This window comes from Pogoniulus pusillus, chromosome 11, assembly GCF_015220805.1.
Source record: "Pogoniulus pusillus isolate bPogPus1 chromosome 11, bPogPus1.pri, whole genome shotgun sequence".
NCBI classification, from domain to species: domain Eukaryota; kingdom Metazoa; phylum Chordata; class Aves; order Piciformes; family Lybiidae; genus Pogoniulus; species Pogoniulus pusillus.
In genome coordinates, this window is record NC_087274.1 from 15795915 (window position 1) to 15810398 (window position 14484).

Genomic DNA, 14484 nt, shown 5'->3' on the forward strand with positions numbered 1-14484 from the left:
ACACTGGCCTCTCTGCCTCCATCTGGGCTGACAGAAAACCGGCACAAGAACAAACCCTGAGCAGAGGAAAAATGAAGGGATGCCATGCCTCCTACAAACATGCTGAGTTACAGATGCTGTCTGCACCTCCCAGGGGAGCTTCGAAGCTTGCAGATGTTCACAGAGAGCCTAAATGTTCTCACGACAACTCTCAAACAGGCTGTCAGATTATAAAAATCACTCGTGAAGAGACAGGCTTGAGTGGAAACCATTTTCTCTTTCAGCCTTTTATTTTTGTAAACCATCTTGGCATTTTGTTACCGATCACGAATCTGTAGCTACTTCCCAGCTATAAACAAATACTAAGCTCTTTCCAAACAAGTAAGATGAATTTATTCAAATATTTATTATCTGAAAGGTCATTTTCCCTTCCTTCTTATGATCCATTTCATTCCTGAGTGCAGGCAGGGAGGGAGTGCAACCATCACAGCACAGCCATGTTCAGGTTTTGCAAGCAGACACAACGACCTCCATTTCCCTCCCCGTACACAATTTCCCATTTCTCAGGCATACTTCTCAGAAGTAAGAATGCTTTTCTTCCCTCCTCAAACAAAGCACCACAGCCATTTTGCTTTTCCAGCCGCAGAAGCTATAGCAAAGGCTATGCCAGGCAGCTAGGACAGCTGCTCCTGTGGAGCTGCCATGCAAGCGCTCCATTGCCGACCTGGGGCTGGCGAGCACCTCCCGTATTGCGCTGTAACCACTGCGAGCATCAAGCACTTCAGTTCCTGGGTTGTTCTTTGAAATATTCAGGCGGTTCAGATAGTACACTGCGGCTTAGCACACACATACGGGTGCACCTTAAGATGCCTAAAGGAAACGGAGCTCTAGCAACATAAGGACACCGGAGCTGACACCTGAGCTCCCGCAGAGCCAGAGCCAGCGCCAGCGCCTAACACATCCCCGCAGCCCAGCTCTTGGCACATTCTTTTCTCTGTCTTTTTGAAGCTCAGAGAATGTTGTTGCCTCAAGCAGCTCTCCAGAAGCTACCCAGCAGGTGCCTGCACAAATACACAACCTCCTGTCTCTCCAGAATACCTCAACCTCTCCCAAACCTCTGCTCTCCCTACCCTAATTTGGCTTTCCTACCTTTCACAAGCCCTTTTTCCCGACTTCCAAGGTAGGACAGATATGGGGTTCCACATCTATTCCTTCCCAAACTAGAGCCAGGCTAAGCTCTCTCCAAGGCCCCCAAATACCTCTTCCTATCCCCCTACACCCAGCCCAGTGCAGCCTCTCACACCTTCTCTTCCAGTGGGACTCAGGACTCAGCAGCAAGGCTAAGCAAGGCCCCTGCCTGCCATGGTGTCAAGGCCACCAGCACTTCTCTCCCAGGAGCCACCCACAAAACAAACCTGCCCCCAGAACACCCCATCCCTTTCCCCTAAACATCAGCTCTTCAAATGCTGCTCCTAATGCTACAGCCTGTCATAACTACCCCAACCACCTTCCCCACTCCGAATTCCCTTGCAACGTGCCCAAAAGCCCTTAAAGCCCCCTGTGCACCAGAAAACCTCTTTCGTGCTCCCAACCCCCTACTCTAACCTACCTCCCCACCTGCCAAGCACCCCATCGTCGCCACCACCCCAATGCGCCTCCAGTGCAGCCCTCTGCACTCCCCATCTTCCCCGCACCCAGCCCGCTAACGGCCCGAAGCCCTTCCCATCAGCTGCCTCAGAACGCACAGCATCATCCCTCCTCGGCAGCCCCCGCAGATGCCTTAATAAGCCACCTCCGCTATTAATGCCGTTAACGCCCCCAGCCTCCTTGCCACTGCTCCCCAACACCCTGCCCGTCTCCACCCCCCCAGCGCAAAGCCCCCAAAGCTCGGCCCCTCCCTGTCAGCTGCTCAGCGCTCCCTCCACGCCATATCCAAGGCAGCTCTCCCCTCCAGCCCCGCTTCCTCCTGGCCCCTCCGTTACCTGACGAACGCCTCAGCGGAGCGGGGGCGGCGCGGCGAAGGGCGCTGAGCCGGCGGGAGGAGCGCGGAGCGGCCGCACAGCGCCATGGCGACGGCGAAGCGGCGACAGCGGCAGCAGGCAACCGACAGCTCTGCGGCCTCCGCCCCGTCTCGCCCCGCCCGGCCCAGACCCGCGCGTACCACCGCGTTCCCTGCCGCAGGGGGGAAGACGGAACTGCGAGCCGGCCGCGGCTCCGCCGCGCTGCGCACCCCGCAGCCTGGGCTGCTCACGGCACAGGGAGCGGGGCTGCAAAGGCCACGAGCGGCGGCAGCAGCCGCGCAGGCACTGCGCGGGGTACGGGCTGCCTCCCCTCTCCGCCGGGCATGGGCTCGACCCAGTCCTGCCTCCCCGCCCCCGCGCAGGCACCCCCTCGCTCCGCACACCGCCGACGACCGTGGGTGGGTCCAGCCGCATCCGCCCGCCCCGGTTTTCACACCCGCCACGCCGTGGAGCGGGCGCGTCTCGACCCCACGCAGCACTGCGGAGCGGTGTGACACGGGTCCTCCTACACCGCCGTGGAGCGATGGGTCACGGGCCCGCTCGGACCGTGGGACACAGACCACCGCGGGCTCACCCTAGAGACCCACGGGACGGTGTGACATATCCCTCACAGGCCCCCTGGAGCCCCGCCGGACGGTGTAACGCCAGTTGCCCGGATCCTATCCCCTGGCGCCCCACGGGCCAGTGTGACACTAACCCCCGATCACCCCCTTCCTCAGCCCTGCAGGACAGTGTGTCCTGGGCTCCCCCAAAGCTCTGCGGGGCAATGTGACACGGCCCCCCGGAACCTTCCAGACCTCCCCCTGCCATGCCACTCGAAGTTCCAAGGATGCGCTGGAGCCAGACGAGGCAAGGTGCCCTGACCTCCCCAAAACACTGCCCCCCAAACTCCTTATAGCACATGGAATGCCCTGGCCCCCCGCTCCCCTCCAGAACTGCCGTTCACCACATAGTCATGCCCTGTTATCTCGGCAGCCCTGTCCAGGCACTCGACTGGGGCAAGTCACCAGCACTTCACTGTGTCCCACAGTAACTCTCTTCTTGTCCTCCTCCCCAGCCCGACACCCCTTTCCAGCCAGCACCCATCCCACACCATGTCCTGGTAGCAGCACAACAACCTTCAGGGCACCTTTTCTTCACTTGCACCAGAAATTTGGGACACAAGGAGTGCAGAGCCCCAGGCACCTCCTGCATCCTGCCCTGCCCAGCTTGGAAGTGCCAACCTCATCACAGCCTCCAGACTTCACCACCACACACCCCCCACCACCACCCTCTCTTTCCCATTTTACTGTTATTGTCTTTCCACCATCCCCCTGGGCCTGCATGTTGCATCACTGCCCAAAAATGTGAGCCAGAACACCCAGCTTCCAACTGCTGGAGTAGGGATTTTAGGCCCTGCACATGAGCACCTTCAAGTATCTATCTTTAAAGGACAGAGGTCAACATGGTGAGGGGAAGGATCTGGAGCCAGAGCTTAATGAACCATGCAGGGGCACATGGCTTCTATTAATCACAAAACCCCAGCATGGTTGGGGGGTTGGAAGGGACCTCTGGAGATCATCTAATGCAACCTGCCCACTAACACAGCAGCTTGCCCAGGATCAATGTCCAGGTGGATTTGGAATCTCTCCAGAGAAGGAGACTCCACAACCTCACATCCTTCTCCCCCTGCCTCCTCATCATAGTCTGGAGGAAAGGACACCACAGGAGAAGCTGCTGAGTAAGCTCTAAGGAAATTCAGATTTGCTGTCACCACTGCCACCCCACTATGTAGTGCTTTTACCCTCCTACAAAGCCCCACATTAGTTCATGGTGGTCAAGCTCTTCATGCTTCTTGCAGTCCCCACTAATCACCCTGGGTCCTTCTCCATGTTGGAGAGCAAGATAAGATGATTCATCTGCATCATATTTTAGTGCCACTAGTGTCTGCCCAGAACCCTGCATCTGCAGCCACTGAGTGTGATGGACATGAGGGCTGCTCAGAGCAACCTCCTCTGCTTCACAATGGACCCAACACAGATGGGGGGCACAGGAGGAGCCACTGAGGGCTCTGTAGCCCAGGCACACCTCACTCAGCTCACTGCAGGTGACATGTTCCAGAGCATTTTTTTCCCCCAAAATCAAACTGGACTTTGCTCACTGCTGTGGTGCAGAGAAGATAAATACACTGGGCCATGACCCAGCTGCTCTGAGGCAACCAGGATGCATTTTAGCTGGCCTCACTGAGAGTTAAGATGGTTTTTGATGTTTAGGTGTCCCAGGGCCATGGGTTACACCACCCAACCTTGGCTCATGTGTTGATGTCATGTTGGCTCTGCCTCCACATCCTGAGCTCTCCCTATTTTTGAAGCCCCTGGACATGCTTTGAAATGAGTTTGCTAGGGCAGTATCAGGAACCAAAAGACTGAAAGGCAAGCAGACACTCGGTGTTGGTCAGCATTGCTACCACACCTTGGCCTCCCCCCAGAAAGCCTCTGAAATGTGTCCCTTCTGTCTCTATTGGTGTGCTGAGTGGGGTAGTCTCCTGCAGAACTTCATCCGGCTGGCTCTGTCCTAGCTCATGAACCTCCAGCCTCACTCTGATGGCAGCACTCATGTAAGGAAGGGGCAATGTCCTTCCAACCTGTCCTTGTTGTCCTTTCCCTGGCATGAACATGTCCTTAACATTTGGGTGCTGTGTGAAGTCCTTCCTTGGCATGCAACCATGACCTTGATGGCCATGACCCATTGCCACAGGGGCATTCATGTGTTTGTTCAGGGGTGTGCAGAGCTCCAAAACTCCCCCAAAAATCAAGACCATACTGAGAGAAGAAAGATTGCACCAGGACAGGAACTAGTGCAATTTTACCTCCATGACTCCTCTTTCAGCCAACAAGGTATCTTGCATCCCTGGAGCACTGCACTAAGCTGCCACCTGTAACCTTGCCCTTGGGTGCAGAGCAACACCAAAGCAGATCAACAAACACTCAGCAGAGAGGCCAGGCTTCCTGGAGGAGGAGTGCTGTGGGAGGGGAAGAGGTGTCTTGCAGCACAGCACGGAAAGGACCCAACACCAACTATTGATCCTGATTCCTGAGCTTTTGCTGCCTCACCATTGCTCCACATTTTGAAAGCTGCAAAAGCTGAATGAAATCCATAAAAACTGCCAAAGAAAGGAAGAGGAAAAGCAGAGTGCTTTGGAAAGGGAGGAAAACTGCTGCTGCTGTTTCTTGATGGATCCTCATGAACTAGGACTTGTGCAACTGAAAACTGGATTAAGGGTCCATTCACTTGATCTGGTAGGGCTCAAGCTTGCCATGCTTGCAGCCTGGGCACATCAGCATTGGCACCTGCCCATGGAAACAACTGCCTTCATGCCTGCTCCCAGGAAAACCTGCTTATTTTTAGTAAATTTCAGCTACACTGATGGAGAAAACATTGCTGGATGCCCAGGATCCAAAATAGCTGTTGTTGACCCTGAGACATGCCCCTGAGGTGGCTTCATGAGGAATGCCTCAGCTTCTCACCAGAGGCTGGCAGCTACTCAGGAGGCTGCATTTTGTTAAAAATACAAATCATAGAATTCTTTTGACTGGAAGAGACCTTTACAGAATTACACAGAATGAACCAGGTTGATGATTCTAGAGGTCTTTTCTGAGTCCAACCTATCACCTAGCCCTTCTAATTAACTAAACCTTGGCACTAACTGCCTCATCCAGCCTCCTCTTAAACAGCTCCAGAGATGGGGACTTCACCACCTCCCCAGGCAGCCCATTCCAATGCCAATCTCTCTTTCCATGTAGAACTTCTTCCTAACATCCAGCCTAAACCTGCCCTGGCACGGTTTAAGTCTGCGTCCTCTTGTTCTGCTGCTGGTTGCCTGGGAGAAGAGATCAACCCCACCTGGCTACAACCTCCTTTCAGGTAGCTGTAGAGAGCAATGAGGTCTGCCCTGAGCCTCCTCTTCTGCAGGCTGATGCCCCCAGCTCCCTCAGCCTCTCCTCACAGAGCTAGTGCATTTTAAGATTGTCAAGTTCAACCACTAAGCCAGTACTGACAAGGCCACCACTAAACCATGTCCCTCAGCACCACATCTAGATAGATTTTCAATCTCTCCAGGGATAAGGACTCCACCATGGCCCCAGGCAGCCTGTTCCAGGCCTTGACAGCCCATTTGGGGAAGAAGGTTTTCCCAGTATCCAACTGAAACCTCCTCTGGGGTAACTTGAGTCCATTTCCTCTTGTCCTATCACCTTGTTGCTTGGCAGAGTAGAATTCAAACATACATCCCACACAACTGGCATGTGCACAACCCCTCCCTGCAGAAGGCATGGGCTGCTGGGTTTGTCAGCTGTGGGAGGGCTTTGATGTCCTGGTGCATGCCAAGGAGCCATCCATGAGCCTGTTCTATGACCATGGAACCCCAGCTTACCAGCATGAAGATCTGTTCCCATCCCTTTGGTTCGACTAGCCAGAGGCCACATCAGACAAAGCGAGGGGTCACAGCTCCAGCTCTTGCTGTGGTGCCAGGCATGACTGAGATGCAGCTGGTGACTGCCGCAGTGACAGCAAAGCAGCTACAAAGAGCAAACAGGACAGGTTTGTTACTGGAAGGAGTGGTTGACACCATCAGGCTATGCTGCCATTCAGGAGACCTGGACAGGCTGGAGAGCTGGGGAAGTGGAACCTCATGAAGTTTAGCAGGGGCAAGTGTAGGGTCCTGCACGTAGGGAGGAACAACCCCCAACTACCATTCTCAGCTCTGCCACTGTCCTCCCTCTGGGTGGCCACCAGCTCTCAAGCAGCAGCCATCCCTGCACCCATCTTTTTTCCCCTCCCTTTGATTTACTCATTTCAGCCTCAGATGAGCAGAAGCAGCCAGGAACTGTAGTGCTTGCTGTGTGGCCTCCCCTGCATCTTCTTATCTCCAGGAAGAACTTCCACCTCTCCCAATCCGCTTCCTCCAGGGCTCAGATCCTCCCCTCACTGTGTTTCACCCTTCCAGAAGCCTCCTCTCTGTAATGCCTGGGGATACACACCCTAAAGCATGCTTCAAGCCAGCACTACCTGATTGTACAGCTCTTCAGCTCACCCTCAAGTCTCTACCTGTCGGTCTCGACCATCAGGCTGGAGGAAGGCTGCAACTTCAGGCAATGCAACATCTTCAAAGGCTGGATGTGAAAGGGAAAAGCACTTTGGGTAACTGTCAGAGCTCCTCAGCTGGTGGTCCTGGAGATCTCTGGGCTCCTCCAAAAGGGGCCCATAGAAGGAGACTAAGAAAACCTTCTTGGCAGCATCCCTATAGTGACTTAAACTCCATTGCATCACTCTGGAGAATTCGTGGGGCCCTCTGAAGACACAAGTGAGACGTGCTGCATGGAGTGCACCTCTCCTCTCAGTTTCCCTCTCCTACACAGAGTCCAAGATGCTGTTTCTTTCTCTCTAGGATCATTTCTCTCTGTCTTTCACCCACCACTTTTCCCAGAAGGCATCCAGAATTTCTCCTTACCTGGAGTTTCATGTTCTTGGACTTTCTGTTTCAAACTTGCCTGGTTGCTCGCTCAGCAAGGTTGTGAGCTGATATCTAGGTTCTAATTTAAATTTCCCAGAGACTCAAATATAGTTGATAGAACCACTAACAATTTGTAGGATGCCCTTCCCTCTTCCCCCTTCTTTACCAAAAGAAAAGGAATTAGATGGAGAGGAAAGGTAAGCACACCCAAATAAATAATCTCACTGTGATTTGGAAGGTAAAAGAAGAAAAGTTTAACAATAAATAAAAGGTAAATGAGGTAGGGAAGTTACAAAGGTATAGGAAAGGGCAAAGAGATACAAAACATGTAAACATACAACCAGACTTGATGGCAATGGATTTTGTCCCCTCGTGGATGATGGCCACGTGGTGAAACAAAGAGCAGCAGGAAACAGGAATGGTGATTGCTGGTGAGCAGGAGGCAGGGGAGAGAAAGAGGTGAATAGAAAGTCCCCCTGCTTTTATGGATCTTAGGAAGGAAGGGGGAGTGAGCTAACCACCATCACCTGGTAATGTTCAGACCCACCCCTGAGGAGTGGTCAAGACCACCTGGGTTCAGGTTTGAGACCACTCCCTCAGGTGGGTTAACCTGGTACAGCTGACAAGGCCAGGGATGTTGGAAAAGGAAAATCTACCTGAGCTTTTCATCTCCTCTTGCCAGCATTTTATTTCAGTGAAATACTTCATCCAATGCCACCAGCTTCAATGGCTTCCTACCCTCTCCCATGTTCAGTCCAGCACTGTCCACTCCCTTTGCAAGAGAAGGGAACCACCAGCAGCGCACCAGGGATCAGACCCTAACACCTTTTAACTCCCTTCTCCTCTTCCTTTAAAGAAGATTTGTATCCTCAGATTCCACCACCAGTTTCCATCCCATCATAGAATCACAGAATGGTAGAATCACTGCAGATGGGAAGGACCTAAGAGATCATCCAGTCCAGCCCACCCTTCCAACTCAAATCATTGCATGATTCTGTGCTTATTTCAGGTTATTTCCCCTGTGCCTGCGTCACCACTTTGGGGCACACACCACGGGCCAGGCTCAAAGGCTAAGCCCGTGTCTTCCACAGGGAAGAATTCCTGGATCGCTGGGGACAGCAACCCTGATTCCACCTCTGTGTCACCCCAACCCGCGGCACAAAAGCCTCCGTGGGCTCTTTGTTCCTCGCACTTAACCAGCACCAGCCCCGTCTAGGCCACGATGTACAACAAGAAGGGCTGGTAATGTATTCTAGGAGGAAACCAGCACCCTATAGGCTACATCTTCCTGTTAGACCTCTGCAGTTTGCTTGCTTGTGCCAAAATCAGCTTTTCACAGCTCCTGTCTTTCAGGGGCAGTTCTGCTGCCAGCTCCCCTGGTGATAAAGCTTCTTCTGATAGCCCTCAGGAGGCAGCACATGGGTGTTAAGTCCATAATCCTGTTAAATATGTAATGAAATTTCTTAGAATCAGGGTATCACAGAATTGTTCAGCTTGGGAAAGACCTTTAAGACCATCAAGTCCAACCCTTACCCCAGCACTGCCAGGTCACCACTGAACCACGTCCCTCAGCACCACATCTACATGGCTTTGAGACCCCTCCAGGGATGGGGACTGGAGCACTGCCCTGGGCAGGGAAGTTTTACTGTGCTGTAGTTTTTCTCCTTCACTCACAAGGGATAGAGCACAAGCCCTGGGAGAGCGTCTGTTGGTTCCAAGACCCAGGGGGAGGTAGGGCAGCAGCTGGCAAGAGGGGTGGAATCAGGTGATCTTTAAGGTCCCTTCCAACTTAGGCTGTGATTACATGTGGGATGGAGATGGATACCTGCACAGTGCAGTTGGTGTGAGAATGCAGCTCCCAGTATCGACAGCAACAATCACAAAGATGGGGCTCAACTAGGCTGGGATTTCCATTTTAGAGGCAGGAGCTGGGGGCTGGAGAGGTAAACTGAGGCAGAGTTGTGGCAGATTCCTGGAAAACAATTACACAAACCCACGTCTGGGTCCCTGTGTGACTTTGCTGTGAGGGTGCAGCACAGGCTGCACAAAACATGGGGAGAGAAAAGCAGCCCCGAGTGTCATTAACTGGGAAAACAAACCCACAGTGGGGGGCTCAGCTCCCTTGTCCAGTTTTATATCTGGAACTAATTTTGCCATCACTGCTGAGTGATGGGGTAATTGCTGCAGCTGGGCCATTCAGCTGAGCCCGAGAAACCTGCTTCTCATCAAGGCAGGCAGTGATCACACACCCAGAGCCAAATTGCTTCTGCATGTAACCCCGCGAAGGCAGCGCCTTTACCCTGGGGATGGGCTCAGCCCTCCCTCCTTCACCGGGGTGTGGGCATCTCTTTGTTCTGCTGGAGACAAAGGAGCAGCTTTTTCCTACACAGAAATCAAGGAAATCTGCTGCCTTCCTGCACAGGACACTGAGGATGCAATCACAGACAATTAGAACTGATCCCTTCTTGTCTCAGCATCAGGAAAATGGCCAAGTCTCCAGAATAGTCTCTGTGTTCTGGAGGGGGGAGGAGGAGCCTGCTGCACCCCTGGCACGGCTGCAGGGCTGCGTTTGTGTGACACAGCTGGGGACGAGGACCAGAAATTGTTCCCAGCCAGCTGGAGAGATTCATGGAGTGCTTCATGCAGGGAGGGGGGCCTGCAGAAGTGTGAGATGAGAGCTGAAGAAGGAGGAGGGGAAGCTGCCTGGGATAATGACTGAGATTGCATCTGTGGGAACATCCTCGAAGCCCTTGCCGGTGCCACTCTGTGCTGTTCTCCATGCACACACTGGGATGTTCCTCTGTGCTAGCAATACAAGAATACATGAGAAGGTCTGAGGTCTGGTAGGACAACATTAGCCTTCAGCACTGCTCCTTTTCCTGACTGGAACATAGCTTGAGGAAATAGGATTGTGCATGGAACAGGAAGTACCTGCAAAAGTCAAGTGGGGGTTATGTGAACAGTGTCTCTGTTTAGACTAAGACAGAGCACAAATGCAGTGAGAAGCAGCTGAGGGAACTGGGGAGTTCACAACTAGAACTAGAAGTGCAGTGAATCACAGAACCTCAGCATGGCAGAGGCTGGGAAGGACCTCTGGAGATCATCCAGTCCAACCCCTGCTAAAGCAGGGCACCCACAGCAGCTTGCCCAGGATCACAATGGCCAAGAGGGTTTGGAATCTCTTCAGAGAAGGAGCCTCCACAACCTCTCTGGGCAGCCTGTTCGAGGGCTCCAGCACCCTCTCACACCAAAGAAGTTTCTCCTCTTGGAAGTTCAGCTGGAACTTCCTGGGCTCCAGTTTGTGGCCATTGCTCCTTGTCCTGTCACTGGGCACCACTGACAACAATCTGGCCCCATCCTCTTGCCCCCTACTCTTTAGATGCTGATCAGCACTGGGAAGATCTCCTCTCAGGCTGCTCCTCTCTGGAGGTGCCCCTGCTGGCACACCTATAGCTAGAGCTTATAGAGGGCAAGCTCCTGGTTTCTGAGGACACCAACAATGAAGGCCACCCCCAGTCTGCTGTTAAACAGCAGGAAATGGTAGAGCCACAGAATGCTTTGCGCTGAGGGACCTCTAATGTTTATCTATTCCAACCACTTATTTGCAGCTGGATGTGCCAGGCCATGAGCTGGTGTTTCCACCCCTGCAGCAGCTTCCCGTCCCTCAGCTTTGCCTGCTGGTGCCAGCTCTGTCGGCACAACTGTGCTGCTCCAGCTCCTTGCTTCGCAGGCAGCAGGAGGCAGCAAATACACAATAAAGGTACAAAGTCTCTCCTGCCTGTTGCTGAGCCTCCGCCTACACTTGGCCTGTATCCGGGGCAGCTTACAGCAGCTGGTCTATCATCCAGGGAACCCTCCCCAGCAGAGAAGGGGAGCCAGGACAAGGGGAGAAGAGCCACAGGTCGAAATGCAAATGGATTTGAGGAAATAACCAAATCAACACCAATGTCAATACAAGACAGCTGAAGTTATGCTCAGCTAACGAAAGCGCAGCCGTCTCAACAGCGAGGACCACTCCGCAGGTGAGGAGTGAGAAAGAGGAGGAGGAGCCCAAGCGCCAAGTCCTGGCAGAACCTTCCCTCCCACCACCAGCTAACTGCCCTCCTTATGCTGTGTGTGATGCCGATGGGCTGGGACACAGCTGCAGCCAACTGCAATCAGCCGTCCTGGCTCAGGCTGCTGCTGACCTCAGCCCATGGATGGCCTGGGATTCTGTGCCTGCAAAACCAGGACAGCCACCTCTGGCTGTTTCTTTGCCTCCTGTTGCTGTTATGTAGCTGAGGAGGCAGCAGAATGTGCCACTATGTTCCTGGGTTTAATTGCAGCAGCTTCTTCCTTCTAGGTCAGCAGAGTTTTGCTGGCTCACCCCATCCCTCTCCTGTACCTCCAGGCAAAGTCTGACATTGGCTTTCACCTGCAGCATGAGATCCAGTTGGATCCTGAAAGAAGCCCTGTGCCATGGTGCCAGGGCTGGAAATTCTGCAGGAAAGCAACTGCCCTGCTGTCCTCTGCATCATGCTTACTCTTGGGAGCAGAAAACACAGTGGCTGTTGTGTCACTGAGTGCCTTAAAATTTGGTAGTCAGGTGTAATGTTTGAGCCTGTCTCCCACAACAGCCCCACAGGGAAGCTTGGGAAGTGTGGGCATGATGAGTGAACAGGGAGGTGAGTTTGGAACTGGATGAATGACACAGTTCAGAGAGTTGTGATCAGTCCTGCAGTCTAGTTGGATTCTCTGTAGCTTGTGGTGGTCCCCAGGGGTCAGGACTGGGTCCTGAACCTCCCTTGGCACAACCTGAATGCTGGGAGATTTGCTCTGAGCAGAGGATCAAGTTTTCTCTCCCTCTGTCTCCCTAGGGATGTGCCTTAACAGCTATCGACTTGGTAAAGCACCGAATGAACTCAGTGGAAGCTCAGTGACACACTGATTCTCATTCTATTTACTTTTCAGGCTCACTGTGGACCTTGAGTGATGCCAACTGCAAACAGCAGGATGGAAATAATATTTGCTCACTCCTCCCAGCTCCCTGCAGCATGTGTAAAAAGCTCTGAGGACCCAATTCCTTTTTTCCCCTAATCTGTATCAGGAAAAAAAATTGTATTTCTTCCTCCCCATGAAAATCATTGTCCCTCCCTGCTGGCTGGCTGAGTCCATGATCAGAGTTAAGTGGGATGGAAAGGTGAAAACTCTTTAGGATTCTGTCCAGATTCTCCTGCTGACACAGGGTAATACAAGTTTTACTCTTGTGATGAATGTCTTGGATCATCTGCAGGCTAAACAGATGCTGTGCTGCATAAACACATCCGGGACATGCTGGTGCTAGTGTGCTGCATGGCAGCCTTGGTGCAGCTAGGGAGGAGGACTGAGACACTTCACCATCACATGCTGCTTGAAGAGGGCTGTTCTGATATTGATGCTATCAATGTTGTTATGACCAAAACTTCCATTTTTTTCATTGTGGATTGGTGTTTGTTTGTGTGGGGTTTGGTGGTAGTGGTTTTGTTGTCGTTGGGCATTTCGTATTTAAGGACCTCTCTGAAATAGATCACTGCAGGAGGCAGAATTCACAACTAGAAGTGCAGTGAATCACAGAATCCCAGCATGGCAGAGGCTGGAAGGGACCTCTGGAGATCATTCAGTCCAACTCAGTTTTCAGTCCAACCCAACAGCAGCTTGCTCAGGATCACAATGCCCAGGTGGCTTTGGAATCTCTGCAGAGGAGACTCCACAACCTCTCTGGGCAGCCTGCTCCAGGGCTCCAGCACCCTCACAAGGAAGAAGATCAGTCAGGAATGACTCCATGACTGTTTCTAATAGCACTGGGGTCCTGACAAGATGCTGGAAGTGTCCTCCCAGCACAGATGCAGCAGAGGCACTGACATTCCTGTCTTACAGAGCTGCCTCAAAGGTGTTTGAAGCAAATACCAAATCTATTTAGGCTTGAACCTCTCATGGATTCCCTTGAAGAATTTGTACCCAAACAGCTTAAGGGATTCATGCTGGTGACCGGCTGCAGCTGACTGGAACTGAGCTTTCATTGCTGCACTAGCTGAAGGCTCAGATCATCTGTGCTGGAGCCATACCTCTGCAGGATCTTTGCAGGGATTGAAAATACAATTTCAAGTTACTCAAGTACTGTGAAGCCTTTAATGCTTGCAAAATTCAAGGTAAAAAAAATAAGCAAGAGAAAGAAACAAGCACACATCAATCCCTCTCCTGGCACGACAGGCTGAACACATCCAGCAGGGCAAGGCAATCAGCTGTGTGTTGGACAGCTGAGAAATCTCAGCTCTGTCCTCAGCTCCTGCTGGCACTTCTTGCATCCTGAAGAAAGGTTTGGTCTCTGCTGGACCGCAGAGAAGAAATCTACCTGACCTTTTCCTCCCACAAGCTCAGACACTTCTGCTCGGCTCTTCTATTCTGTCCATGCACTTCTCTGCTGCCAGGATCTGTACACCAACTATACCCAGACTGCTGTGGGCAGAGTTCATAACTGCCAAAACCTAGGCAGGCTTCCTCTAGGGAAACAGGAGTCATTAAAATGAGTAAGAACCTGACAGGAACTCATGACACAGTGAATCAGCATTTAAATCAGCTCTCAGAGGCTCCCTGCAGCCTGGCCTCACAGGGCCTGGGAGCCAGAAGAAACAAGTTTCAAATAATTGTCTCTTCATGCTTGGGTTTTAATTACATCCACATGCAGACTCCATTCACATGTTATCAGCTTTGCTCTTGAAGGCATGAGTTGGGGATAACCACAAAATGAATTATGTGCTGTATTCCATCCATCTATCCTCCCATAACTTATGCTTGAATGAGATTTCAGAGAATCATCAAAGAATGACAGAATGGTTTGGCTTAGAAGAGACCTGTAAAGATCATCTAGTCCAACCCCCTACAGCCAACAACTAGAGTAAGTTGCTCAGAGCCCAAACAGCCTGGTCTGGAATAGTTCCAGGGGTGGGACATCTGCCACCTCTCTGGGCAACCACC

General features: G+C 52.4%; 1 protein-coding gene and 1 long non-coding RNA gene across 4 annotated transcripts in view; both read right to left on the minus strand.

The window, feature by feature from the left end:
- DNAAF9 (dynein axonemal assembly factor 9) overlaps nucleotides 1–2338 on the minus strand; it is a 71465-nt gene extending 69127 nt beyond the window's left edge. Inside the window, exon 1 of one of the 2 annotated variants that reach the window (XM_064151181.1) lies at nucleotides 1962–2121. In XM_064151181.1, the coding sequence (XP_064007251.1) occupies nucleotides 1962–2047 (86 nt within the window). In that variant the 5' untranslated portion in view covers nucleotides 2048–2121. Of the gene's footprint in view, nucleotides 1–1961 lie in introns of both variants that reach the window. The other variant, XM_064151182.1, reaches the window with a different exon arrangement.
- Nucleotides 2339–5083: 2745 nt separating this feature from the next.
- LOC135179413 (uncharacterized) lies at nucleotides 5084–7925 on the minus strand. 2 transcript variants are annotated; one of them, XR_010303999.1, is made up of 4 exons: nucleotides 7830–7925; nucleotides 7086–7150; nucleotides 6412–6556; nucleotides 5084–5329 (listed from the first exon to the last, which is right to left on the minus strand). It is a non-coding gene; the product is annotated as an uncharacterized LOC135179413 (long non-coding RNA). The 2 variants fall into 2 exon arrangements; XR_010303998.1 differs by having other exon boundaries at nucleotides 7072–7150.
- Nucleotides 7926–14484: the final 6559 nt, after the last annotated feature.